Source organism: Ambystoma mexicanum, chromosome 10 (assembly GCF_040938575.1).
Source record: "Ambystoma mexicanum isolate Mex_15411 chromosome 10, UKY_AmexF1_1, whole genome shotgun sequence".
Classification (NCBI taxonomy): domain Eukaryota; kingdom Metazoa; phylum Chordata; class Amphibia; order Caudata; family Ambystomatidae; genus Ambystoma; species Ambystoma mexicanum.
This window is the reverse complement of record NC_090932.1, coordinates 504,642,525-504,669,408: the sequence shown is the minus strand read 5'-3', so window position 1 is coordinate 504,669,408 and position 26,884 is coordinate 504,642,525. Positions and strand designations below refer to the sequence as shown.

At 46.2% G+C, this 26,884-nt stretch overlaps 1 protein-coding gene across 1 annotated transcript in view; it reads left to right on the top strand.

The window, feature by feature from the left end:
- Positions 1-4,607: 4,607 nt before the first annotated feature.
- The window catches only part of LOC138491513 (kyphoscoliosis peptidase-like), a 929,435-nt gene continuing 907,158 nt past the window's right edge, over positions 4,608-26,884 (top strand). Inside the window, exon 1 of the mRNA XM_069618050.1 lies at positions 4,608-4,870. Coding sequence (XP_069474151.1) covers positions 4,795-4,870 — 76 coding nt within the window. The 5' untranslated portion in view covers positions 4,608-4,794. The remainder of the gene's footprint in view (positions 4,871-26,884) is intronic.

Genomic DNA, 26,884 nt, shown 5'->3' with positions numbered 1-26,884 from the left:
CTTCTGCAGTGGGACATATCCCTACAGGGATTAGATATGGACATCCAGCAGAAGACAGGCTCCCAGCATGCGAATGCAGATAGCCTCAGTCGGTACTTTCGCCTTGATGACGAACCAGACCCTCAGTAGGGTGGTTGTTCACATGTTCAGGCTGGGGGGCATGTGAGGAATTCAACCACCCGCCCAGGGAGTGTGCATGACGAACCAGACCCTCAGAAGGGTGGTTGTTCACATGTTCAGGCTGGGGGGCAAGTGAGGAATTTGACCATCCACACGGGGTGTGTGCGCTCGCCTGGGCTTTTTAGCCATTTTTTAAATAAATGAAAGGTTGGGTGTTTGGAACCTCCGGAAAATGTGTGGGGCTAATCCACACACCTTTTCCTATGCTTGCTGCACAACAAACAGCAAAATGACGTGTACTCTAGGGGACACGGCCTACAGGTGTAGTCCTCCCGTCATGTTCAGCTGGAATGTGACAGCCATGGGTACATCAAAGCATCTCAGGAAGGGGGAAGGCAACACCTTCCCCCTGCCATGGCCATCCTAATTAAATATCAACGGCTCTGTGGATCCACCCTGCCTATGTTCAAAGTTTTGCTGGTGGCAGTACCAACTGATGAGTTAATTGAAACAGGCCTGCTTGAGGCCTGATAGCAGAATTGACAAAAGGGGGCAGGAAACCAACACGTATTTGATATGCAATGTGTCAACTTGAAGCTAGCTCCCACTCCTCTGTATGAGTGAATGGCATGTCTGGGACAACTGTTTACAGTAGGCAACTTCTTCAGGGGAACCTCCTTTTAGAGTATGTGATTTCATGGAGACAGAAAGTCTGTTCTCACCACAAACTTCAAGGAGCCACAGAGAGCTCAATTAACCAGAGAGACACTTTGATCCACAACAAACAGAAAGATGGGTGGTACTTAGTAGTACATGTTGTCACCCCTTACCTTTCCTGTTGCAAAGCACTCTGATTATGACCTCACACATAACAGAAGGTTGTTGGAGGGGACCCAGGATTGGTTCATTTAGGTAGGCTTAGCCTGCAGCAATCACTGGAGCCCATTTGGCTTTAAAAGAGGGTTGAGGCCCTCTTTTGGCAGATTATCTGACGACTTCGAAATGAGTAAGAAGAAGGACTCATTTGGACCCTGGCTGAAAGTACAGTCTGCCTTACAACTTCCGCCAGTAAAGGAAGGCCAGGATTTCCAAGAGGGAAGCAAGATCCCTCCCCTAAACATCTCCCAGGGATCAGAGGGAGATACCAAACTCAGAGGACCCATGCAGCAGTTCCAGAACCGGTACCCAGCCAGCACACAACGTGCCATACTAGGTTCTGCCAGCAAGCTTCCTAGGTCGGATGTCTCTGACCAAAGGATAAGGCTGATGCCTGCAAACACTCTCCTCAGCTTTGGGCCGTCCGCCTTAAACTATGACACCTGCCCAGCAAAGAAGCTAGGAAAAGTGCCACAACAAGCATCAAACAGCATTCATCTTTTAAGGACATTTTCAAGGCAGTCAAGCCCTTGAACGGCGAACAGCTGCACCACTGACTGTTGTCAAGCTGCAGTCACTAATGCTGTCCGAAACGCCTCTACCAGAATTCCAGATCCGCCAACCAGCACAGAGACAACAATTCTTGACCCTGAGCTGCCGTGTAGGCCAGCCTGCAGCTGTCCGTCCAGCCTTGCTTGTTGAACTGCCTGCCGCCTGATACCCACAGCTGTCTCCCATCTTGAACTCTGTCGCAGGAGCTGAAAAGCATCCTGGAACCGACTTTATGCTGTCGAGCATCAAGATAATCTCAGCACCAGGTACATTGTGGTTCTGTCCCCATGGTCCTTCTCCGAAGGCCAGTAGTGACATTTACGACCCCTTGCTCCTTTGGTGCTGAAACCAAATAACCTTGAATAGTTATGAATGATTGCTTTACAGACTACCTTCCTGTTAGTATCCAGAGTGCATCCCTTTCCTTCAAGAATCTGTCTGCCCTATGTTCCTGTACATGGTGGTTTGTATTTTGTAGTGTGCTAGAACGGTCTGATGAAATAATAATAAAGTAGATCTTTTAATACAACCTTGACTGGGCCATCCCTTTTATCATTTGGTAATAATTGTATTTTTGCTATGCTGCAACTAACCAACGATCCATGACGTTGCAAAGATAAGCCTACCATTCCGTCCACGTTACCAAAATTGGACAAGGAGGTTTATAATTGACTTGTGTTTCCAGTCTGTTCGGATCCCTTCTGGTGTACTAGAGGTGTGGGGCTGATTGATGGTTTAGAAACCGATATTCATCCCTGGACCACTGGTGCCCTGGAAGCTGATTCGTCACAGGCCCTCCACTAGCCATTGTCACAGGCACATCAAAGCACATGCCCCCCTATATAGAAAGCGCAGAAAAGGAAGCAAACTGAAAAGGGACTCACTAGAGAGGAACGTAGAATAGCATAGGGAAACAGAACCCACAAAAACAAGCCAACAGACAACCAAACAACCCCTCCACATGTAGCCAACAAGTCCCCCATCTATCGCCACCAATGCTCTCGGGTCTTTGCTGCACTCAATACATTTCCTTCACATAACATAACACATTCAGACCACTCTCATAAGGGAGTTCAATGGCTTCACTGTCAATAGGAAGCGTGCACCAATACAAGCCTCACACATTCCAAGACGGCGACCCTCTGACGTCCTCATGAGTCACACAGAGCACAAGCCCATCAAGACACCAGGACAAACTAAACACACAACTGCCATACCCTAACATACCAAAGCAAAATAAGTGGCACACTTAGCCGAAACTAACAAGGACATCCCACCAAAATGTCCCTCAATTGGAAATACATCTAAAGCAGAGTCACTTACACTGTACTACGTTACCCATGACCAGTAAGCGCCACTAAACACAATGGGAAACAGCAGGCAAAAAAAAAAAAATAAGCTACTTAACTAAGAAACTAAAGCAAGGAGTACACACCGAGCACCTAGGCATTAAGCAAAGCCAAGCACACACCCCCACGTAACCCAGCCACCAGGCGCAACTCCAAAGAAACAAGGCAACATACTGTCCAAACCTACACATTCAAGAAAAGTAAGACTGTGACAACATAGTGCCCAAAGCATAAACATTTTAACAGCTTAGCAAGCAAACTACCCATAAAACGTAACACTATTGCCCACCATACCCTGGGTCCATAGTGTGAAGGGCCATCGGCCCAGTAAAGCAAGGGTCGATTCAGAGTCGGATGGTGTTGCATGTCACTCGCTGGCACTCATGTAGCAGGAGGGTGGACATCTTCTGCTGAGAGGGCTGCAGATGTCACTCAGGCTGCCGCACCCCTCCCCCACCGTCCCAGCACAGGCAGCAACAGGCAGGTCACAGGCTAGGTTCAAATAATTGCCAATGTTACGATTGGCCTTCAGTTGAGTAAACCATGCACCACAGATATAAAAGGGGCGTCTTTATTCTTCAGTTACAGGTGCAGGTATAGTACAGTCCCCAGCAGGCAACAGTAGCATTGGAAGGCAAGGGAACTCCACCGGCACACCCACGGACTCAGCCAGCCTCTCTCCAGCCGCTATACATAGATCATCCAGCAGGTCAAACATACACATAATGTGTACACATAACGGTCAACTTTTTCAAATGAAAAGGCAGGTGAGAACTGAAGATTTCATTTTTGCGTGTGAAATCTCCATTGACACCTATGGACAGAAAAAAGGATTGGCAGATTAACTATAGTTTAGTCTATGGCGTGTGTCGCCCGCCAAAATGGCGTGAGTTGACCTGCATGCAATTTAACAGAATTCCACTCAGAACTCGCGTTATATCAGGCATTCAGACAGGGAAGACAGAGCAGATAGAAATCACAGCACAACAAATTCTGCCCCCTGAATGGTCACGCGATTTGCACTGCATAGCTCTCAACCATTTCTGTTGCAAAGGCGGGTGAAATCACCCAATTTTGTTTTTGGCGGGCGAGACGCCCATTGGAATGAATGGGCATGCAGGAGGCTTGGCGGGTGAGTCTGTCCTTTACAAGGCGGGTGACACCCGTCAAAAGCGTGTGAGTTGAGAGCTTGCACTAGGGGCAACGACACGCCCCTCCCTCAACGTGCAGCTTTTATCCACAAAGTGCTTCATCGGTCTAACAGAGGGCCTTGTGCTTCTTTTGCAACCGTGGTGCAATAAAGTCTGCGGGATGAAGGTTTGAACAGGTAGAACATAATTCCTGCTATTCTTAAATGGAACACAGGCTCTGTATTATCAACTAAAGACTGATATCAAATATTTCTGGCTCGATGCGATAGGCTTTAGGAAACAGTGTACTGCACATTTCAGAATATTCTAGAACAAACGTACATTTGGAAAGGCGTCCTCTCTGGCAAGACACATAACCCGTCTTCTTTATCCGTTTGAACTCTGAGACCTTTTGCCTTTCAGTTTGCACTCCCTCAGCACACAAAAAAAACCTCTCGATTCTGAATATATGTTTATGTATTCAAAAGTGCTGAAATGTCACCAGCCAATCAGAGGACAGCATGTCATAATGTTTCTTGACTTACTTTTTTCAAGTGGGGCTCACATGCACGCTGACCTCAGACAATCAAACATTCTGACTGCAGCAGGGCAGGAGAGGAAAAACTGTGGGAGGGCACTTGAGAACTTGCTTCAGGAGGGAATCTTGAGGGGCTTGCTGTACATCCGACCCTGTGTGTCGACCATTTTAACACAAGCGCACACACCCTCCTTTTCGAAACAAACGTCACCACCTCACTTGTTTGTCAATGCCATCGAAACGCAAAGCAGCGGATTATAAATCAAATGACGCTAAGAGATTTAAACCAACAATACAAACTTCAGGTAAGAAGAGTATTGTGCTCTCTGGGCGCCTTGTCTGTGTTTGGTGCTTAATAATGCAAAGAATATTACTCAGTCAGAGAAGCCCTTCATGTATCTAATGGAAATGGAGGGAAGACTATGTTAAATGCGTGGCCTATTCAACTAAGGGTGTCATGAATGGACCAAATAATATATGCCATATAAGATGCTAACAGTTATATTTGAAATGTTTTCAAGTGCCAATGTTAATTGTGTCTCTGGCTAGCATGCCAAATATTTAAAGCAAATCTCAGAGGTGCAAACACCTTCATACACAAAGGTGTCTTCACATTTCAAGAAATTGTTGATTAATAATCGGAAGGGCAGGGAAACATGGGGAACCGGTGCACTGAACTCTTTGTTGATAGTGCAGCATCAGGAAGTAAGGCTTTGACTGCTAAAGTTCTCTCTGAAATGTTTGTATCACTAGAATACACCATTGGATATTTCTACCTAGAACCTTATAGGAATTCTCAACTTCATATCATTGACAGCAGTTGTATTACTCGACCACCCAGTGTCTGATTTCCTACCAGATGCCACGAAACAAGTAGCGCATCCTCTTGTACACATTTACATCTGGTTAACTTTGCCTTTCAATGTTCATTTAAGAACAGCTATAGTGGAACCTTCAGTCACAGGTAGCACTTTTATGAGGATCTGAAATTCTTTAATAAACTGCTCTAGAAGACACATATACAAGAATGCTAAGGTTTGTTTATTGTCAGTTTGTGGCATGTTAATAAATACATCAGAGTGCAATGTGGCATGAACAGGTAGATGGGAGGACAGGTGGAAGGAATCCTAGAGGGAACCATTATGGGGGGAGATAAACTGGGCGGAAGCATACGGTATACAGTAGAGACAGGATGAGCCTGAGCACAGAAAACAGCATTTTGAGGTTTTGCAGGAAGCGGGAAGTACTTTTCTTTCTCAGGTCCTGGTGAGGAAGCACCTTCTGTAGAATGGGTTTGTCAGGCAAATCATTGTCTCAGAACGTTTCCTCAAAACTCTTAGGGTGGCAATGAGCATGGTTAGGGGGATCTGACATCTGGATGGCATCTATTGATACAAGCTGTAAGGCGGGTAGGGATATTCCCATAGGCCTCCTTGTGAGGGACAGAGAAGGGTTTGGCCTTGATGCAGAATGCTATTATAAGACATTGTAACCTTACAAGGATTAGGATGATGGGTGCTTGCCTTATTTTGAGTACACTGAAGCTTGGATACTGCCACTGAGGAAGACCAGTTAAGAGGTAGCTGGCACATCCTAGCCTGGACATGGTAGTGGCTATGATGAGAGATACTTTGTGGCTTGTAAATGAATAGGCGTTGAAGTTTTAAGCCAGTTGCAGCTGGCATTGCAAGTTAAATTGACTCCTAAATAGGACTTTTTATTTTAGAAATTATTAACTATTTTGATAGGAAAGGGGGTGAAGGAAAGGTCTGCAGACTAAAAGAGTGAATGCTTAGGGAAACAAGTAGGAGAAGATAGGTTTTAATCACCATTGACGGTTAGTTTGTTGTGATTCATCCAAATCTAGATCACCCAACGGCAGGCAGGGAAAGACCTAAGGAAACCTCAGGCTTTGCTTTGCAGCCCTTGGTCATCATATTGATTAGTTCTGCCAAAAAGGCAATTTCAAAAACGCTTAAAAAGTCAAAACAACTCCATAAGCTACATAAATACATAAATGCGCTTGTAAAACAACAGTATTAGGAACAGTTAAAATATTACTGGCCAGTTCAGTGTCATGTTGCCTGGTGTCTTCTACCTAGACTGCCACACATATTGGACAACCCCATACAGGATGAATGGGTCCAGGATAGACCACACATTAGCCCTAATCAAGAAAGGCTTAAACGGTGCATTTCTTGCATCAAAGTAAAGGGTTAAACATGATAATTTACAACAGATTCTATAGATATCATACCAAAAGAACAACTAGAACACATACACTCTTCTAGGGAGGTCAGGGGCGATCCAGAATGACACCAAACATGAGCTATATATAGGTAGATCTTTTCAGACGGTGTGGCACTAGATACAGATACAGAGGAAGTTGCCAACATCGTAGACTTCTTGTTGGAAAACATTGTGTGCCAATTCACTGAAAGTCCGCGCATTGGGCCAGCCCAGATCAAATAATTTTTTTTTTAACATGGCCAAACCAGATGATCTTTGTGGCTCCATCAAGAGGCAAAACAATGTTCCTCTGTCTTTGTTATGTAGGATTTATCTATATCTATAGCTGAAACATAAATGCTAAGAAACGCTCGGTTTTGTTTGAAAGGACCTATATTAATATACAAACAAAGCATCATAGCGGCTATAATATATGGAATTGACACCATGTATATCAGGAAGCTGGATTGGTTAAAATTAGTCGAAGGGAAAATATGGAGATGCATTCTGGGTTTATCTCAGTGTGTTATCATTAAGGCCATAGGATTGGAATTGGGGCTCACCTCCCTTAGCGGCTATTCACGCTTGAGATGAGGAATTGTATACCACAAAGCATTAAAAGATCCTAAATATCCGCTGCTTGTTCTCTTGGGGATTAATATGAAGGACCCATTAAAAGTGATTTCGTCACACTAAATAAAGATATGTTCAAGAAGATCAGTTGGCAACCAAATTGTGATCATGATCTCCAACCGTTGATCAAATAATTTACCAGTAAATTAAAAGCACGGGATTGGCAAGGTGTGATTCTTGAAATGCATTGGAGGGACAGGGCCTCCAGGTCCTTGTCCTGTACTCCCTTATCATGTGTGTTCTGTGTTGTTTTCTGCACAGGAGTCCAGTTGGGACTCCTGGCAGTGCAGCTCTCCCACTTTTTGGTTGTGCTGACCAGAGACCATTGGGATACCTTTGTGGCGCCCATGGTGGGGGTACAACCCTCTGCCCCTAGTGTGTGTTGTTGGGTATGGGCTGGTGGCAGCTCCATGCTGAATTTAACAGGTGCTCTGAGTATCCTCCATTTTGAGATACCCAGGCCGTGCCATAGGAATCAGTGGATTCCTGATAGAAGGCAAGACGACCCCGGTGGCCTTTTGGCTTCTAGTGCCTGTTACCTTGTTTTCCAAAGTCCTGGGAAGCCCTGACTCTGTCCCATCCCGTGACTGGCTGTTGGGTGGAAGAACCATATATGGTATTGTGAGGAAATCCAGGCCAGACTGGCTGGAGCCTTGCCAGTGACTGTATGTTGTGTGTACACCCTTGGGGTGGGATCTGGGTGAATGGAGTGTGTGACCAATATGCATTCCATTCCATGTTATGGGTGTCTGGTTTCAGTGTGTGTGACACAATGAATGAGATAGTCCTGCCTGAAAGTGACATGAATGCAGTGTGGTGTGCTGAAAGGATGTGTGCTTGCCCCAATCCAGATTCCTTGTAATGGGTGTCTGGGTCGAAGTAAATGGCCTGAATGTAATGTGAGCCTGATTTATGATAGGTTATTTGTAGCACGCTTAATGTCGAGAGGTTTCTAAATGCGGACCCGGTGATCGAACCTGTGGTTCTCGGCGTCGTCTTGCTTCTAAGGCAAGCATGTTGCCCCTGAGCTATCCTCTTGAGACTGTCTGCCTGCATGAATGCCTTTTTTTCTGATTGGCTGACTGATCTTGGCTCAGCAGTGTGAATTAGGGACAGATGTGTATATCTGGGGACCTCTCACTTCCGAATTTGTTCAGAAGCTGAAGTTGAAACTTAACGCTGCTTATCCTTAAAGCCCAGTTGGAAGAAGAAGGTTTTCTGGTGTTTGCCATCGACGAAATCTGAAGACTGTTGAGTCTTTCAAGGACTGATCCAAGAGAGGACCTGGCTAGGAGACCTCTCCCCGAGCTAGGAGGGAACATCGTGCAGAAGCTGATCTTCATCGAGGCACCCTGGAAATCAGTCCTGAAAAGCTGTCTACTGAAGACTAGGTCCGCGGAGAAATCTTGAAGTAAAGCACCAGGATATCGAGGCTGTTGAAGTCCATCGCCCTCGACCAGGGTTCGGAGGATTTCGTAACCGCTGGAAGTCCGTCGGGTTTCCCAGAAGCAGGGACAGCTTGACGCTGTGCTGCTTGACGACCGGAGCCGCACCGCTCCACCTTGCCTAAGAACATTAAATGAAGGGCTCCCTTGTCATCATTGTCAACCGCTTTGTCCCGCTGCTGGAGAAAGTCGAGGTCAACGACTGAGGAAAGTCTGCCCGTGGGTTTCTCACCACCCAAAATCCACAAAGACGCAGACAAGTGAACATTTGAAATCTAGCCGTGGTTGAGTCCTGATCGTCGACTTAGACGGCGACAAGTGATACCCGCAGCCGGGCCTACGTTCTTCACAGAGTCTTCTTTGCTGCACCAAACTCTTTGCATCGAGGTGGACCGCATGCCTCATCTTCGCAGGACATCCCTAATCGATTGTCGACAAGCAACGCAAAGGTCAAAGCTGTAGTCTCGATGCAAGTTTTCACATTTCTTTCCCTCCGTTTTCTCTGTCTTCTCAGCGTTTTGCTCCACTACGCTGTTCCCTAACATTGTCTCTTTTTGTTTTCACAGGGATGGTTGTGATGTCGGAGTTGCCGCGCCGATGGCGAAGACCACAGTGAGTTATTGGTGCGCGGGTTGATGTTTATTGGTGTTAATTTCTAACCTGTGTTCTCTTCTCTTCTTTGTACAGGTTGTGGTGATGTTCCGGAGTGATGAGCGATCGAAGCACTGCTTGCCCAGGTAAGTGCTTTGTTAATGCTTACCTTGTTCCTTCTCCATTGCAGGTTGCGGTGAAACCCGGAGATGGGCGAGGTAAGAGAAGCGCAGGGTGCTGCCAGGACTCGCTGCTTGCCAAGGTAAGAATTGTTATTAATGCTGTCCTTGTTTCTTTACCTTTGCAGGTTGCGGCGAACTCCGGAGATGGGAGAGGTAAGCGAAGCGCAGGATGGATTTAAGGCCAGTTACTTCACAGGTAAGTGTTCTTGCACGCTAATGCTGTTCTTGTTCTTCCAGGTTATTAATGGAATCCGGATCTAGGGCTTCAGGATCGGGCCATCGGAGAAGCAGATGAGCAGCAGCTGGACACGGTGAGCATTACGCTGCAGGAGTGGAGAATAACGCGAAGCGTGTTCTGCTGTTTGGGTGTGGTTTAAATAGCCTAGGTAAAGTAGTTCCAGGCCAAGTAGTTCCAGGCCCAGCCACACCCAAAACACTAGTCCGCATGGCTTGGTTCTAAAGAACTGAGCTGTGTAATAGGCCTCCATGTTGGATTAAGGTCCAAAACTGGTATTGCTTTATTCCTGATAATGAGCATGGTGCCAAAGGCACCAGGACTGACTCCATGTATGTTTGTGGTGGAGTTTTAAGGCCCTTGGGGCCTGTGTGAAGGGCTTTAGCCCCAATGCTGCCAGGGGGCTGTTATACCTGAGGGGGCAGGGGCATGGATCGTGACAGCACTCCCCCCTAAGGCCCCTCTCAAGGTATTTCCTCCGTCTGGCCCTGGTTTGGTCGGATGGTTCAGATGAAATCGTCTTACCAGGCGTGGCGCATGGACGTGCTTGCTAGGCTCCCATGTCCTGTCCTGAGGGCCGTATCCCTTCCAGTCCACTAAGTAATATAACTTGGACCTTGTGAGTTTAGAATCTAGGATGTCCTTGACTTCAAATTCGGGTTCTCCATTAACCAGTACCAGATTTGGTGGTGTTTTGACCTGAGTTCCAGGCTGAACAGGTTTTAAGAGTGACACGTGGAATACGGGATGGATCTGCATATTTGGTGGTAAAGCTAGTTTTACTGCCACAGGATTTATAATAGCCTTGATGGTATAGGGTCCTAAATATCTGGGACAAAATGTTTGAGTTCCTCACCAACCAGACTTCATCTCCGACTTGGTAGTCTGGGGCTTTTCTTCGTTGTTGATCAGAGAATCTTTTCTGTCTTTCTTTGGCTTGGACCAAGTGTTCTGCTGCCTTTTTGAAGGCTTGAGTGATGGTTGTATGTAAAGTCTTCACCCCGGGCATTTCCAATTCCATGGGGGTATCTAATTCAGAAGTACGTGGGTGCCTTCCATATACGGTATAGAATGGACTCTGTCCAGTACTTGTGTTTAGCGAGTTGTTGTAGGCATATTCGGCTATGCAGAGCACATCCTTCCAGCTTTCTTCCACTTGATGCAACATGCACCGTAGGTATTGCTCTAGTGCCTGATTCGTCCGCTCCGTTTGGCCATCAGTTTGGGGATGGTGACTAGTGGACAGACTAATAGCGATTTGGGCAATTGCACAACTCTTCCTCCAGAAGTTAGACACAAACTGACTCCCTCGGTCAGAAATCAGGACGGAGGGGAAACCATGTAATCGTACGATTTGCTCTAAAAACACCTTTGCTAGACTGGATGCGTTGGATAGACCCTTAAGCGGAACGAAATGGGCCATTTTAGAGAATAGGTCAACAACCACTAGGATAGTGTTGAATCCTTGACAGGGAGGCAGATCTGTGATGAAATCGAGGGAGAGTATGTGCCAAGGTGCAGGTGGAATTTCCAGGGGTTGAAGAAGGCCTGCAGGTCTTTGTTTTTGGGATTTATTCTGTGCACAAATGCCACATGACAGAATGAACTGCGTAATGTCCTTTCGCCAGGTCGGCCACCAATAATTTTTTTTCACTTCGGCTAGGGTCTTGGCATTTCCTGGATGTCCTTCTAACAGGGGGTTATGATAACCAGAAATGACTTGTTCTTGTAGTGCCTTATTCGGTAGATATAAACGCCCTCTGAAATATGGGAGTTGGTTCTTTGTTGTGTAATGTTCACCTTGAGTGGTCCAGTCTTGTAGAGCCTCGGTGTTTATTAGGAGCCGAATTTCCTTTTGGAGTTCGTCCAGAGTTAACGTTGTTGTAAGTCCTAGTAGTTTGTCACCTGGAATAATGGCCACCAGGTCTGGGGTTGAATATGTGTTCTCATCAATACCCATGCGGGATAGGGTGTCGACTTTTCCGTTCTGGACTCCAGGTCGGTGCATGATTATGTAATCATATTCTGCGAAAATAAAGCCCATCGGAGTTGATGGGATGATTGAGACTTTGCCGTCTTGAGGTATTGTAGGTTGCGATGGTCGGTAATTACTGTGATGGTATGTCTGGCGCCCAGGAGGTAATGCCGCCAAGCCTTAAAGGCTGCCTTGATCGCTAGGAGTTCCTTGTCTGTTATTGCATAGTTATGTTCAGGTGTAGTTAATTTTCGCGACCAAAAGGCCACGGGATGTAACTGGCCGGTTTCAGGACCCCTTTGGGAAAGAACAGCCCCCATTGCCATGCTGGAGGCATCTGTTTCCACTACATACAGGAGATCTGGGCGGGGGTGTCGTAGCACCGGGGGTGAGGTAAATCTTTTCTAGCGTTCCTGGAAGGCCTTCTCCGCCTCTTCTGTCTATTGGAACAGTTTGTTGTTTTTTCGTAATAAAGAAGTGAACGAGTGCACAATCTGGGAGAAACCCGGGATGAATCGGCGATAAAAGTTTGCAAAGCCGAGCATACTTTGGACACCTTTGATAGAAGACGTGGCAGCCAGCTAAGGATGGAGTCTACTTTGTGCATATCCATCCGGATGCCTCTGGGAGTGAGGACAAAACCAGGGAACTCGACTTCGGTGACATGGAAGGAGCATTTTTCAAGTTTGGCATATAGCTGGTGCTGTCGGAGTTTTGCAAGGACGGAGCAAACGTGCCTGACATGGTCCTGTTTAGAAGAGGAGTACACCAAGATGTCGATTTAAACTAGGGCACATACGTCGATCAATTCCCGTAGTACATCGTTCATGAAGTACTGGAATGCGGCGGGAGCGTTGCAAAGCCCAAGGGGCATCACCTGATATTCGTACAGCCCATACTTAGTACGAAAGGCGGTCTTCCATTAGTCTCCTTTCTTTACACGCACGAGAGGGTATGCCCCCTGAGGTCCAATTTGGTGTAAATTTGGGCATCCTTGACTTGGTCCAGTAGTTCTGGGATAAGGGGTAGAGTATAACGGTTTTTAACTGTTACCTGGTTTAGTACACAGTTTGTCGATGCACGTTCTGAAGTCCCCCTCCTTCTTGGGTACGAAGAATAGGGGTGAGGCTGCCGGGGATTTGGACGGGTGGATAAAACCGTTTGCCAGGTATTGGTCCAGATATGATTTCAAGTGGAGATTTTCAGGTTCGGTGAGTGCATAAATTCGACTACACGGGATTTGTGCACCAGGTACGAGGTCGATCTGACAGTCATATGGCCCGTGAGGGGGTAAGGTATTAGCCTGTTCTTTTTGGAAAACATCTTGGAAATCGTGGTATTCGCTTGGTAGTGTACTTGTTACACCCAGTACCAATGCCTCTTTATCTTAGACAGGTGTCTCTGGGTCAGACGATGGCATTTCCACTTGGTAGCACGCATGAGCACACTCTTTGGAGAAGGCTCATTTCTTGGCTCGCCAGTCGATGTTAGGATTGTGAGCCACCAACCACGGCATCCCTAAAATCACCAGGAACTGAGGGGCCTTGATAAGGTCAAAGGCAATGGCTTCCCGATGTCCGTCTTGGCACAGAAGGGTCAATTCTGCTGTGCGTTGAGTTACAGGACCAGAAGCTATCACTGTGCCGTCGACAGTGGTGACCTACTCAGTTGTCGTTTTCTGACAGAGGGGAAGCCCCATCCTTGTTGCCAGGCCTTGGTCTATGTAGTTACCAACGGCTCAGCTGTCTATGCATGCCTCTACAGTATGCATCCGAGACGGTTGTTGGTGACTGATCAAAATCACAGGCAGGGCAATGTGTGAGGTGTGTGGTTTTTTTCCTTTGCTCGACAAACGGACCTCTACGCTTGCCGGTCGTGGAAGTTTTCCGACTCTTGTTCTCCTCCTTCTTTCTCTGTAGCTCCAACTGTTCTCCTAGGGGGTTTTACAAGACATTCTCTGAGGAAGTGACCTGATTTCCCACAGTACAGGCATAATTGCTGTTGTCTCCTTTTGTCTCTTTCGGTCTTGGTTAATTGGCTCTGTACCCCCACAATTTGCATGGGTTTGAAGTGTTTTCTGATGAACGCAGACTGTTCTCCTTTGAGCGTACATACACAGTCTGATTCTCCATTGTGGCTCAATCTGTCCTTCGATCTTGCAGCCTGTGGTCTAGCTGCACCACTAGGTTGATGAACTCTGCACAGTCTTTTGGGGGGTTTGCTACCTGAGCTAGGACGTCTTTGAATTCCCCCCGGTAATCCTCGATGGAATAACGTTGTTTGTTTCTCCTCAGGCCACCCAGTTTCAAAGACAAGTCTGTTAAAAGTGGCGATATATGTTGACAAATCTTGGCTGCCTTGGCGGAGGGACAGAAGTTCGTTATCCAGGGCTTGGCCCTGGGTATGTCGGGCGAACAGGTTCTCCATCTCCTGTTGAAACCCCCTGAAATCCCGCAGGAGTGGGTCATCCTGGCTTACTAACGGTATGGACCAATCCGCGGCACTGACACTCAGATATGACAGAATGAAGGCAACCCGCGACTGATCGTTAGGAAAGGCTCCGCGTCTACAAAGAAAATGGAGGCGGCACTGGTTCATGAATACTGCATATTTTCTTGGGTCCCCTGTAAAACGTTCCGGTGGGGCTGCCCCAGGGAGGACCACCTGCACTGGATTGACGGATGTGGATGGAACCGACAGAATACTTCCTGGATACAGAGCCTGCCCAGCCTGTGTTTTGAGCAATTGTCTGGCTAATTCATCGGTGCGGTCCTTGGTGACAATCAACTCTCTCCTAAGGGCGTTGGTTTCTTGCCGGCGGAGTGCACCTCGGCCCGTAATTCTCGCAGTGACTGTGCTAGTTGGTCATTCTCTGATGTTTCCATGACACCCAGGTGGATGTTTTAATTGAGGCTTTGCATTCTGTTACGCTCACCTGGTATCCACGGGGGTGCCACACGATACTGGATGGAGGTCTAAGTGCTATCCTGGACCCCTCTCTGCTTGGTTATGTGCCAGATGTTGGGTAGCGCCTATAACAGGAGAATGGAGGGTTAAGATACTGGTTCTGTTATGGGTGGACTCCCACCTCCCTCTGGTCCAAATCCCTCCCTTGGGGTTATTGCTCACCTTAGGTTTTTGTTCGTTGAACTCTCCGTCCTGCGTCTCTGTGCAGGGGCGCGTGGTTGGTACAGGTGTTCCGTGGACCTAGTTGCTTCACTGCTCCGTGTGCCCTTATGTCGGGTCCAGACCAGCTGTGACTCTGACTCTGCTTGCTGTCTTCCAGTTGGGTTATAATGTCTTTTCTGTCTTTATTCTGTCTCTTTCTTTCCCTCCGTTTTCTCTGTCTTCTCAGCGTCTTGATCCACTATGCTGTTCCCTAACAATGGGCCTCATTACCAGGTAGGAGGTAGCCATGGTGCTATTAGCACCATTGCTACCCCCTTACCGCATGCCGGGTCCGGGTTCTCGGAATGGGTACTTACCGGGTCATTCCAACCTTGGAGGATCCGATAAGTCCCCATTCTGAGAACCATTCCCCATTCCCAGTTGAGCCCCCATACTTCTTGAGTATTGATTTGACATTTCCTGGAATTGAATCAGGATATAACCAGTAACCTTCCACCCCCATGGTGTACAGCTCCTTTCTTATGGTCTTCAGCTATGGCAAACTTGAGCCACCCAGGTGGGTTAACACCTCCCGCATAGTTCTTCAATAGTGGCCCACTTAGGGAGAATTCACATTCTATGGCTAATTTCCCTTACCTAGTGAGTCCCTCAGCAGCTTTGCTGGATTTCTGGAGTTTATTTTTTCCACTTGGTAAGAGTGTGAGCTTTTTCTTACCTGTGTTTGGCCATGTGTACTCCATCTGTTTTTGTGATTTTGGACTCTGGAGTACACCACTTCAGTAGCCCCACTCTTTTGTGTGTTACACAGCACCTTCAGTGCAGTGACACAGGGTTGTCATTTTGACTTCCCACCGACTCCATTTCTGCAGCTGACTATTGTCCCCCAGAAAAGGGTGAAGTTGCCATCAACTTTACATAGTCATTTAGATCCAGTACACCCCATCTTATATGGAGTATTGGTAAGGGTTAATTCTTAGCCCTTTTCATCTGTACCTCTTGAAGCATTGTTTTGCTCCCTTAACATTAAGACTTGGCTGGTGGCAGTGGTATCTACCCTAATTTTCCTACTGCGATTATATTACATAACGTGGTATTGTTTTAGGCTATTTTAGTATCCTCGAACTTTAAACCCGGTAGCCCAAATACTTTTTATTTCGGCTCTGGTTGGGTTTAATCGCCATTTCTTTTTTTTAACATCCTTCTTGGGTCTTTCTTTGCGCGGCAAACCAGGTTTGCCTCCTTTGTTCGCTGACCTTTGTCGGGCTTCTGACCAGAAGCCCTCCTTTGGCATCTGGGTGTCTAGGTGGGCTGAATGTGAGGGAGGAGTGTAGTCACCCCCTGCGCAGGGTCTCCTTGGAGACCCAAGTCGCACTTTGTATTGATTGGCTGAGGTGGTTGTCTGGGCTGGACAACCCCCCTGCTGAGTGATTGACAGCCAGGTTGTGTGAATGGGGGATTCTGGCATAAAAGGCAGGACTCTTCAGCTAGAAGGCAGAGTCGCCTCTGGAACTACAAGGAACCGAGAAAAGTGGAGAAGACGGCTGCTGCAACCCCGAGTCCCAGTGAAGCCCTGCTGCAGTCCTGAGCTATCTACCCCTTCAACGACTAAGAGAAGATCCAGTCTGGAGTCTTCTTCCCTTGAGCCTGGTGGGATCAACCAGCTCGTCTTTTCTTCAGTTAGAGAATCCTTTCCTGGGTCGAAATCACTGCTGTGCTGTAGTGGTCCGGATAGCCATCAGAAGAGCCCTCTTCTGATTTAAAGGAGCGCACCTTTTATTCATCGTTGTCTTTCTCGCTGCTGCTGGCTTCCTTCTTGTCCCCCCAACTGAAGCCGCAGGAACCGTGAGTCTGCAGAACTACCACGAACAACTGCCGTGGCACCAGCTTTTCTCCAACGGAATAAGGTACTGTGCACACTTGGTCTTTCTCTCCGCCTGACCAGCCCGAATCGGGGTGAACCCTTTTCCTCCACGAAGATTTGTTCTTTCTTCCCTCCTTCTTATAACTTTTCCTTCCATCTGACAATCTTCACGAACTCTTGGCATCTCGAATCTCGCTGTTCAATGTATGATCCTCGACAACTGAGCCTCTGCTCCATTGACACTGGCGCAGGCCTATTGACTTTAATCTGTATCTTTGAACTGGTCCCCGAGTCTGCTTGCCTTGAAAAAGTATTGCCTTTGATTTTTATTCACTTTTCCCATGTTTTAAATTCTTAAGTACAAAGTGTGTTTTAACTTCGTGAGCATTTCTATCTGCGGGTACGCGTTAGTATCGCAACAGCGATCTGTCAAATCCTAATGTACTTATCTTGAATTTACTGGCACAAGTGGAATTGGTTGTGTGTAGTGTATATTACGTGTGGTTTCAAATCTATAGAAGTGAAGTGTTTTATAACAGATGGTTTAAAAATAAATGTACTTATATTTTTTACCTGAAACCTTGAGTCAGTGTTTGCTTGGGTCACACACAGTGATTATGGTCCCTTTGTGTAATCTCTGCTACTGCTCATATACTCTTGAGATAAGCCTGGCTGTTCCGCTACTGCTACCACTTTAACATAGTAGTACAGGCTTGTACCAAAGGTGAATTTGTATTACCACTTGTGGTCTTAATTGTGTGTAGTGGTCCCTGAGGGCACTGCACAGGATTCTGCCTAACAGGCCCAGTTTATCTTTGTTCCACAGTCTAGCCCAAAGAAACACAGGCCTAATCTGACATATGAAGCCAATACCCTGCAGGCCCAAGTCCCACAATACCATTTCTTATTTCTGATGCGATTCAACCAATTACCTACATTGGGTGTTATGGACCCACGGATGGGGATCCTTGCGGAAGACAGATGGTGTAGGTTGTATACATTCAGGCATTTAGCAGAATCAAATTGACATAATGACAAGGTGCAAAACTTTAGGCACAGTATACATGCTTTATTTGGGACAATTTGTGCATGATGTAGACACAATAAAATAGAAGTTGTTTCAGGGAACATGCTCTACTGTAAGTAATACGCATATGAACATTATATTGGATGCGGCAGACAATAGTGGTAATGTTTGGAAAAAGCCACACCTGTGACAGTATATTGTTTGTGACAACTCAACTGGGTTAATTTGAATTGTTTATTGATAGGAGCTTTTATGCAATATTTTACAAGGCATAAATTAGTTTTCAAAAATTGATTAGCAGATTTTGCTAATAAAATTTTTTTTGATTAGCAAATTAACTAATTTGATTAGCAATTTTGTACTAATATTGAATATCACGAGAATTAGTTGTACCCCAAGATACAGAATTGGCAAGAATGCAGAAATTATTTCTATGTACCTCTGAAGTATAACATCAGTGCAATGTCTATAAAATGTAAAGGTTCACTGCAAGATATTTTTAGAATAAAACGTTAGGCTTACCTCTCAGGGCCATTGTTATCATGTGGGAAGGTCCTCTCTGCCTAATCTTCCTCTACACTGCAGACCAATTCCTACAAAATAGGTAAAAAGCAACTCATTTACCGGCTACCCACAACAGTGCACACTCACTCTGGAGGGGGGCGGGCCTCGAGAATCGACAGCCGAACAAATGCCAGCGCAGCCACTTACCAACACCCAGCCCAGCAATCAGGGACAGCGTTGGGGCCTTTGGCCTTTACAAACAAGTGAGGCCTCCAGCCTCTTGGGGGTGGGGGGGAGGTCCAGCACCTGCCCCCATGGTTCCAGTCCGCAAACTGGCCAGTGTAAAGCTTCCTACTGGCTCTGGCTGCTTGCCTCATGATAAATAAGGCAGCTAACCTCCATGCACCACTGCTGCAGGCTGCTCGGACTGGCCTATATAGGGCAATAGGCCCATGGCTTAACCAAGAACACAAAATGCTTGTGTGGGCCCATATTTATTGGGTCAAATTGAGCCACCTTTTTGGCCAATATGGGCCAGTTTGATGAGTTACTGGAGTCCAGTAACTCATCAAACTGGCCCAATAGTTTTGACCAGTGTTGCTGAATTAAAATGTACAATTTGCCTCACCTCCCCCTTGGGTTATTCAAACAATGTCACAAAAGGAATTAATTCACTGTGGGTGCTGGGTGTTTAGAGAGCGACTGCTCTGTAACACCCAGCACCCGCCGTAATAACGCACCTTTGTGCTCCTAGAAGAGGTCTTCTACGAGCACAAGGCTGCGTTATTACAGCGGGTGCCGGGTGTAAGTGGCTGAGAATATTTCTCCCTCCCGAACGCACGGGAGAAATATTATCAGCCACTTACACCCAGCACCCAAAAGATACATTTATAAAAAGGGCCCGGCTCCCCCACCCAAACCTCCTTACCGTGGAAGCCGGAGTCGCGTGTGAGAGGGGGGCTGGGCTCACATTGATTCAATGTTTTGAGCCCAGCCCGGGTGCTTCTGCCTGCCTCGACTGCAGTGCACGCTGTGCACAGAGGTAGGCATTTTAAAGGAACCATTTTTTTGGGGAAAATCATTTCACAGTAACTGCAAAATGATTATGAACATAAACCGCAAAAGGGCTTAATTATATCGCAATTTGCAATGCGATACCGCCTTGTTTTAACTGTAATGTATTAATACGACTGAAATAGGATGCATTACAGAACAGATAAGTAAATATGATTGTTCATTCAATGTCTTTTAAACTTATAGTGGATATTAATATATTTCATGATGAAGTGTATTATGATGGGTAATGTTTTGTAAACTAAATGCATTAAGTACAAATTATTAACTAAATAAATAAATGCTAATGGTCTAAAGCTGTCACGTTGCATGATAATCTGTCGAATTCTATTCTTAAGGGATACATTGTGGCACTCATAAGGAGGTTCAATAGGGCCTATTTTCCTTTGTTAAAAGAGCAGACATCTCAGACATTGCCTCTCATCTCAGCCTTAAGGACCCAATGCTATAGTCTTAATACATTACATATCCAAGGTAATAGCAATTGCACTAGCCTTTGCCTTATACTTTAAAACATGTACCTATCTGTTTTCTCCAAGGTACTGACAAGGTTGTAGCACAAATCCAGGTAGCCATTCACTTTTCTTTAATATTTCAGGACCAAGAATATAGCTATTCCCAAAAGTGGTCCACCACCTGTAGAATAAATCCTGACACTTCTCTTTTTTACCACAGCTTTTACCACAGGATCTTAGCTGGACATCTACAGACCGTGTATTGTACATTTGATTGTATATGCACTTTTTACCTCTAGGTGCAACCCAAAGACAAAACAGACCCAAAAAGTAACCACAAATACGCTTTCACAGTTAGACTCTTTTATATGTATATTGTGTTTTTATCAGTCAGAAAAAACACACTGCATCAATGATCATTAGATTGAGCACATGTGAGAAAACAGGAAACCACACTGCATAAATAAACATAACATTGAATCAGCATGGCACTTCAAATGTAAATGATTTCCCTCTTACCTGCAACATTCTACTGGCACTTTGGCTATGTAAGCAATGCACAATTAATACAGTTGCAGTTCTCATTTAGTCCCCTACCTTTAGCTAACGTTAGAAGCAAGATTATGAGTTTGCAAGATTATGACATTGTGAGCCCCTCTGCATGAATGAAAGAAACCCCAGCTAATACTTTGGAATTTGGCTACTTTGCTAATCCTTTTGTATTGATATTGATATTTTATTTGTATCGCTCTCATACACAAGTGTTTCTGAGCGCAACGAGGCAAGGGAGGGGAACAAGGGAGAACAACAACAATGATCTTACTAGGCCCAGTGACATTGAGAATGCGCGTGTGCATGCGAGAGGGAGAGGGGTAAGTGCAAGGGAGGGGGGAGCAGTGCAAAGTGCTGAGAAAAAATTAAATAAGTAAATAAAACATGAATAAATAAATAACAAAAAGCAACAAACAGTGGTAGTGCAGCCAGCAAGTGGCAAGTGCTAGGAATAAGGCAACAGACAGGGTGTGTCTGAATAAGTGCAGAAAAAAGGGGAGGGAGCTGTAGGATTACAGATACAGCCCCCAGTGCATGGGGATTGCCCAGAGGCAGTGCGGCTGGGTGGCAGGGTGAGCAGGTACCTGGGCCCTAAAGAATAGATAGAGAACAGGTGCACGCTGCCGAGACAGAACAGATTAACAGGGGAGAGGAGGAGAGAAGGCAGAAGCAAAGACAACGGTCTTGAGGTGCTTCTGGAAGCGGAGATGATTCTCCTCAAGTTTCAGAGTGCCAGGGAGGCTGTACCAGAGGGAGGCCCCATCCGAAGACAGAGATCTACCCCCAGCTCGTATCTTAGAAAAACGACTCACCCTGAGGGAGTTGGAGGTGGAGGAGAAAAGGGCTCGGGAGGGAAGGTATTTACGGAGGGACAGCTATAGGTATTTTGGACTGAGGCCCCAGAATGCCTTGTGGACAATGCAAAGGGTCTTGAATTTAATACGTGCATCCACTGGGAGCCAGTGAAGAGATTTCAAGGCTGGAGAGATACGATGCCAGGGCTTGAGGCCAAGGACAAGCCTTGCAGTCCTGTTCTGGATAAGTTGCAGAGGGCGGAGTGTAGAAGCAGGTAGATTTAGAGAGAGGCTTTTGCAATAGTCCAACCTTGAGAGAACCAGTGCTCGAGAGAAAGTGAGCTTCTGGGGGAAGGACAGGAAAGGCAGAGTAACTCTGAGGAGGTGAAGTAGGAAGTTTGACTTTTTTGAGACATCAGAGATGTCGGTAGAGAGGGAAAGCGTGGAGTCAAAGATAACCCTGAGGTTCTTGGCCTCGCAGGTGGGGGTAGGAGGAGGGCCAAGGGAGGGCAGCCAGAGAGTGACAGGAAAGGAGGGTGAAGGTGTGCCGATGAGGAGGATCTCAGTCTTGCTGGCATTCAGGCAGAGATCATTGGCGGCACACCAATCCTGAATGGCAGATAGGCAGTCACAGATGAGAGAAGGAGAAGAGGTGGCCTAGGGAAGCCTGATAATTAGTTGAGTGTCATCAGCATAGCACTAGAAATTTGAGCAGAAAATGGAAAAGTGGTGGGAAAGATTTGCCAGGTATTGGTTAAAGAGCCAGGGTGAGAGGTTGGACCCCTGGGGAACACTGCAGGTAGAGAGGGAGATAGAGGAAAGGAAGGACCCAAGTTGGATATAACATTAGAATTCCCCCTGAAGAAGTTCTGCAAATTGTTTCTGACATATGCAAGAATGAAACATGTTGGGAGTCTTTTCACTGCTAAATTCAGCAGGATGTTAGAATAAGACATTTTGGCCCTCATTATGAGTGTGGCGGAAAGGCAACAACGGCGCCGGTAGTGCTACCGGTGCCGTTGTTACCTCTCCACCACACTACGAGTTCTGCTCGCCGGTGCCAGACTGCATGCCTGGTCTGACCAGGCGTGCATACTGGCACCCGCAAGCAGAACCCATGAAGGCACCAGCACCGTTATAAACGGTGCCGGTGCAACCATGCTCCCGACCCCCAGGCCAGCCATAAAGGCACCCGCGAATGGGCAATTACCAGGTCTGCCAAACTCGGCATGACCCGGTTACTGCCCATTCGCGGTTGCCGGAAAAAAAACAACTCCGGCGGCGGCCGTGCCCTTAATAAGGGCACGGCTACCGCCAGAGTTATAGTGAGGGCCTTTGTGTCCATTTTGAGGACCTAGATATATGTACCCAACAATTGTGAAAGTTTGTAGGTGTTATACATTCATATATTCCACACGTAAGTGAATGCTAGCATGTATAAGTGTCATTTTTTAGGGTGATGTTAACCCTGTTTTGATGTTGTTCTGAGAAAACAGAATTCCTAATTCGAGAATTTTGCACAATGTATACGATTTTGCACAAGTAACTTTAATGATATTTGATGTGTTTGATGTGAATGAATGTTATGTCCTTTTTAATAATAACTACAAATTTAACATTTAAATGAGTGATTACTAGGTTGGGGATCATGATATAATGTATTGATCCTGTATCTACACTATTTATAATGCAATTTATATTACTTGCGTATGTCAATGAAGACAAAGTTGCAACTGGTGGTTCTTTATCCTGGGTGAAACGTGTGGATACAGTTGAGAGGTGTTGGGATCGCTTTTGAATATTTAAGGTCATTACAAGGGCATGATCCCAACCTCTTTTTCAAAAAAAGCCTAGGTCCTTCTTACGTTGTTTTGGTTTAGAGCTGGCCGTGAACCATGTCTCAGTGAGACCGAGGACATCAAGGTCAAGTTCTTCCAGGAGGTGGCAGATTTCAGAGGAGGGTTTGACAGCAGAGCGAGAGTTGAGAGTGGCTAGATGAAGGAGGTTGCCAGCCATGAAGACCTTCCAAGAAGGGGTACAAATCAGAGGTATACCCTGTAGAGGTGAAGAAGGAGCCCGAGGTGGGACAGAGGAGGAGGAAAGAGAGGTCAAGGTAGCCACGGGGGGAGAGGAGGGGCAGAGGAGGAGAGGAGGGGACAGCAGGAGATAAAAGGAAATTGATGAGGCGAGGGAAACGCCTGTCAATGAGCAGGAGATTGCCCTGAGGGCCTTGGATCATGACTATGCCATTAAGGTAGACATTAATGATGATGTTAGAGGAGTCGAAGGGAGCCATGAGAGTGTCCCATCGGGTGCCACCATTAATGGGAGAGGAGGAGACAAGACAGAGCACAGAGATCATATGAAGAGTCCATAGAACTGGCGAAGGAACGACAAAAAGGATGTCGGTGAGCGTCTGTCTGGTGGAAGCGCTGGAATAGGTGTTAGCAATAGGGAGACCAGGGTTGGAGGCCAAGATATCCTTTTTGAAGTTCATCCTACCAGACATAGTGAGAAGGGAAGGATAGTCAATGGAGAAACAGTTGGAAAAGATAGGAGAAAAAGAAAGCACCATGGGAGTGCTAGCGTGAAAAGGAGGGAAAAAGGAGGGTGGGGGAAAGGCAGGTAAGAGTGGAACAAAGAGATCAGTGAAGTCACCGGGCCAGCAAGTTACAGAGAAGCAAAAATTACAAGCAAAGTGCAGAGCAAGTTAGCAGAGTACAGCAAGATTTTACTTTTCAACCAAAAAGCAAAAACAGCAAGATCTGATTTGACTTTTAAACCAAAAAGCAAAAACAGCAAGAAATGAGTTCACAATTGTGTTCAAATGCAAGCAAAGGGTAAAAAATGCAATGCAATTCAGAGTGTGAACATGGGAGGAAAAGGTAGAGAGGGAGAGTGAAAGTCAAAAGGGGGTAGGAGTGAGTCCAGAAAGGAGCAGTTGAATGGAAGAAGGCACTCAGTAACCAATGGGAGTGCTGCAAAGGGAAAGGTAGCTCAGCCAAACTGCCTTCACAACAAAGAAACAATGGCAGCCCTCTTTAAAGTGCTGCAAGATCATTCAAATAAGCAGGCAATAATGGGAAAACTTCTGCATTTAAATTAGCAAGGCAGCATCAGGTATTTAAAAGCTCAAAAAACGGCAGCGCGATGAAAATGCGCAATAAAAAGTGCTTTTCCCAATAACTGAGAGCGAATTTCATTTATTTCTTTTTTTTTCAAATTTCGATTTTTCAGGATCAATAATTCCCCTGGAGGTGCACTAATTCACAGAAAGTGAAAGTGCACCTATCTAATTGAGGGGGACAGCAGCCAAGCACAAACTCCACATGTGCAGAAAGGAACAGATGGCCAGGTGGGTGGAAGCTAGACCTCACACTCGGTGAACAGCAGATGAAAGAAACAGATCAAGGCAGTGGGCCTTGGTGAGGAGGCTCGCTAAAACCTGCCCCCTCAGACTTTAGCCGGCCCATAAGGATTGGTACCATAAGGATTAAAAAAGTTCCACTTTCTGTGCCCATTCCGACACTTTGCCAATTATAATACCCTGCAGAAGGGGGTCCTAATTGATTGCAGACCTATTAATATACTCACACTAAGCCCTTTGCTTGATTGGCATGGCCTTGACTCGTCAGGCTCTTTCCTGCCAACTATGAGCAGTCCATCTCTGCAAGACATGACCGCTGATTCGAACTGCAGCCTTCAAGAACTCGCTCTCAGCTACATCTGTCTCCAGCCAGCCAAAAACAGCACCTCACTCTCCCCAGCAAGCTAGAAGACCGACATAGCCCAGCAGCTCGCTCTCTGACCAGGAAGCTCAAAGACCAGCAATCTTGACCCCAAAGAACACAGCAAGCTCAAAAAACAGCCAGCATAAGACCAGCAGAAAAAAAACCTTCTTCCTCTTTTCACCCTTTTTTAAAGATTACAGAGAAAACCATATCTCAACCTATGTTTTCATATGTTTTCTTTATCATTTTCCCGCCTCTTTCGTGCTGTCATCTGTCATACCACGTGCCAGAACTTTCTAGCAGCTATCCTGCCCTCTTCTGATTCCGTTCGTGTAACTTTCCAGCCCAGACTTAAATGACTTTTGGACACTTTTCGGCATAACACCTCCAAGAAATGTTGCTTATTCTTTCCTCTTCCTGCTCAGGACGTCTAGTCCTAGTTGCTCCAAAATGGCCGCCCGATCCACGGTGCCTACCATCAGAACCTAACTAAGGGAAATCACCAGCCTCCGACCCCTGATTGGCCACCGTGCATACTTGGCCACCCATTGGCCACCGGCAGGCAAAGCCGGCCCACCAGCACCAAGGACCACAGGACAAGGATAACACCTGTTTGCTGCCTGTTTAGTGCCGTGACTGCCGTCTGCCAGACCCCCTGTCCGTCTCCTTTGGCGTCATCTTAAGGTAACACTTGCAGTCCTCTTATATATTGTTGCTGCACTTGTTATGCACCAATCTTCTTCATTATCGTAACTTTAGATGCCCTTTTAATGCTTGGTGTCACACCGCTTCTCATTATGCACAAGCATTACGTCACCTCTCCAACATGTGACTGTTGTTAGCACTTCTGGCTCCATCTCTTCCTAATGACCAAACTTGTTCCTCTCGTCCAGACTGGCTGCTGGAGCACACCTGTCCTTTCCATTTGAACCTAGCCCTCAGCTGTGAACGTTTGCCGCCCTACAATCACCATATTGCGATTCGCTCTGTTATAACATTGATTAGTATACTTTTACATACAAACAGATCACAAGCCCATCATGTCTAAAAAGCACACTAAACTTACACTAGGTGTTAATATAGTCTAGCTGTTCGCCCATGCATTTTGCTAAACTACCTTCACCTGATTGTAGCTGTTTTAGCCATGCGTTCATGATTTGAATCTAGTAGTTGTTTTACCCACGCATTATTGATTTCTACCTAGCTGCTCGCCCATGCATTTTGCCAAACTACCTTCACCTTGATTGTAGCTGTTTTAGCCATGCATTCATGATTTGAATCTAGCAGTTGTTTTACCCACGCATTATTGATTTGTACCTAGCTGCTCGCCCATGCATTTTGCCAAACTACCTCACCTTGATTGTAGCTGTTTTAGCCATGTATTCATGATTTGAATCTAGCAGTTGTTTTACCCACGCATTATTGATTTGTACCTAGCTGCTCGCCCATGCATTTTGCCAAACTACCTTCACCTGATTGTAGCTGTTTTAGCCACGCATTCATGATTTGAATCTAGTAGTTGTTTTACCCACGCATTATTGATTTGTACCTAGCTGCTCGCCCATGCATTTTGCCAAACTACCTCACCTTGATTGTAGCTGTTTTAACCATGCATACTTGATTTTGAATTTAGTAGTTGTTTTACCCACGCATTATTGATTTGAATCTAGCTGGTCACCCATGCTTTCCACCAAACAGCCTCCATCTTGAACCTAGCTGTTTAGCCCTACACCTCCAACCCAGGCCACTTCCGACATCTGAGCCATATCAACTACCCTTATCTAGGTTTCACGCAGTCCATCACTACCTCTTGTGGTCACCTAAATTCAGGTACTACTTAGGGCCTCACAACACCTTCGACCGCACCATCTAGCATGCATCTACTCCCCACTAACCTGCTGG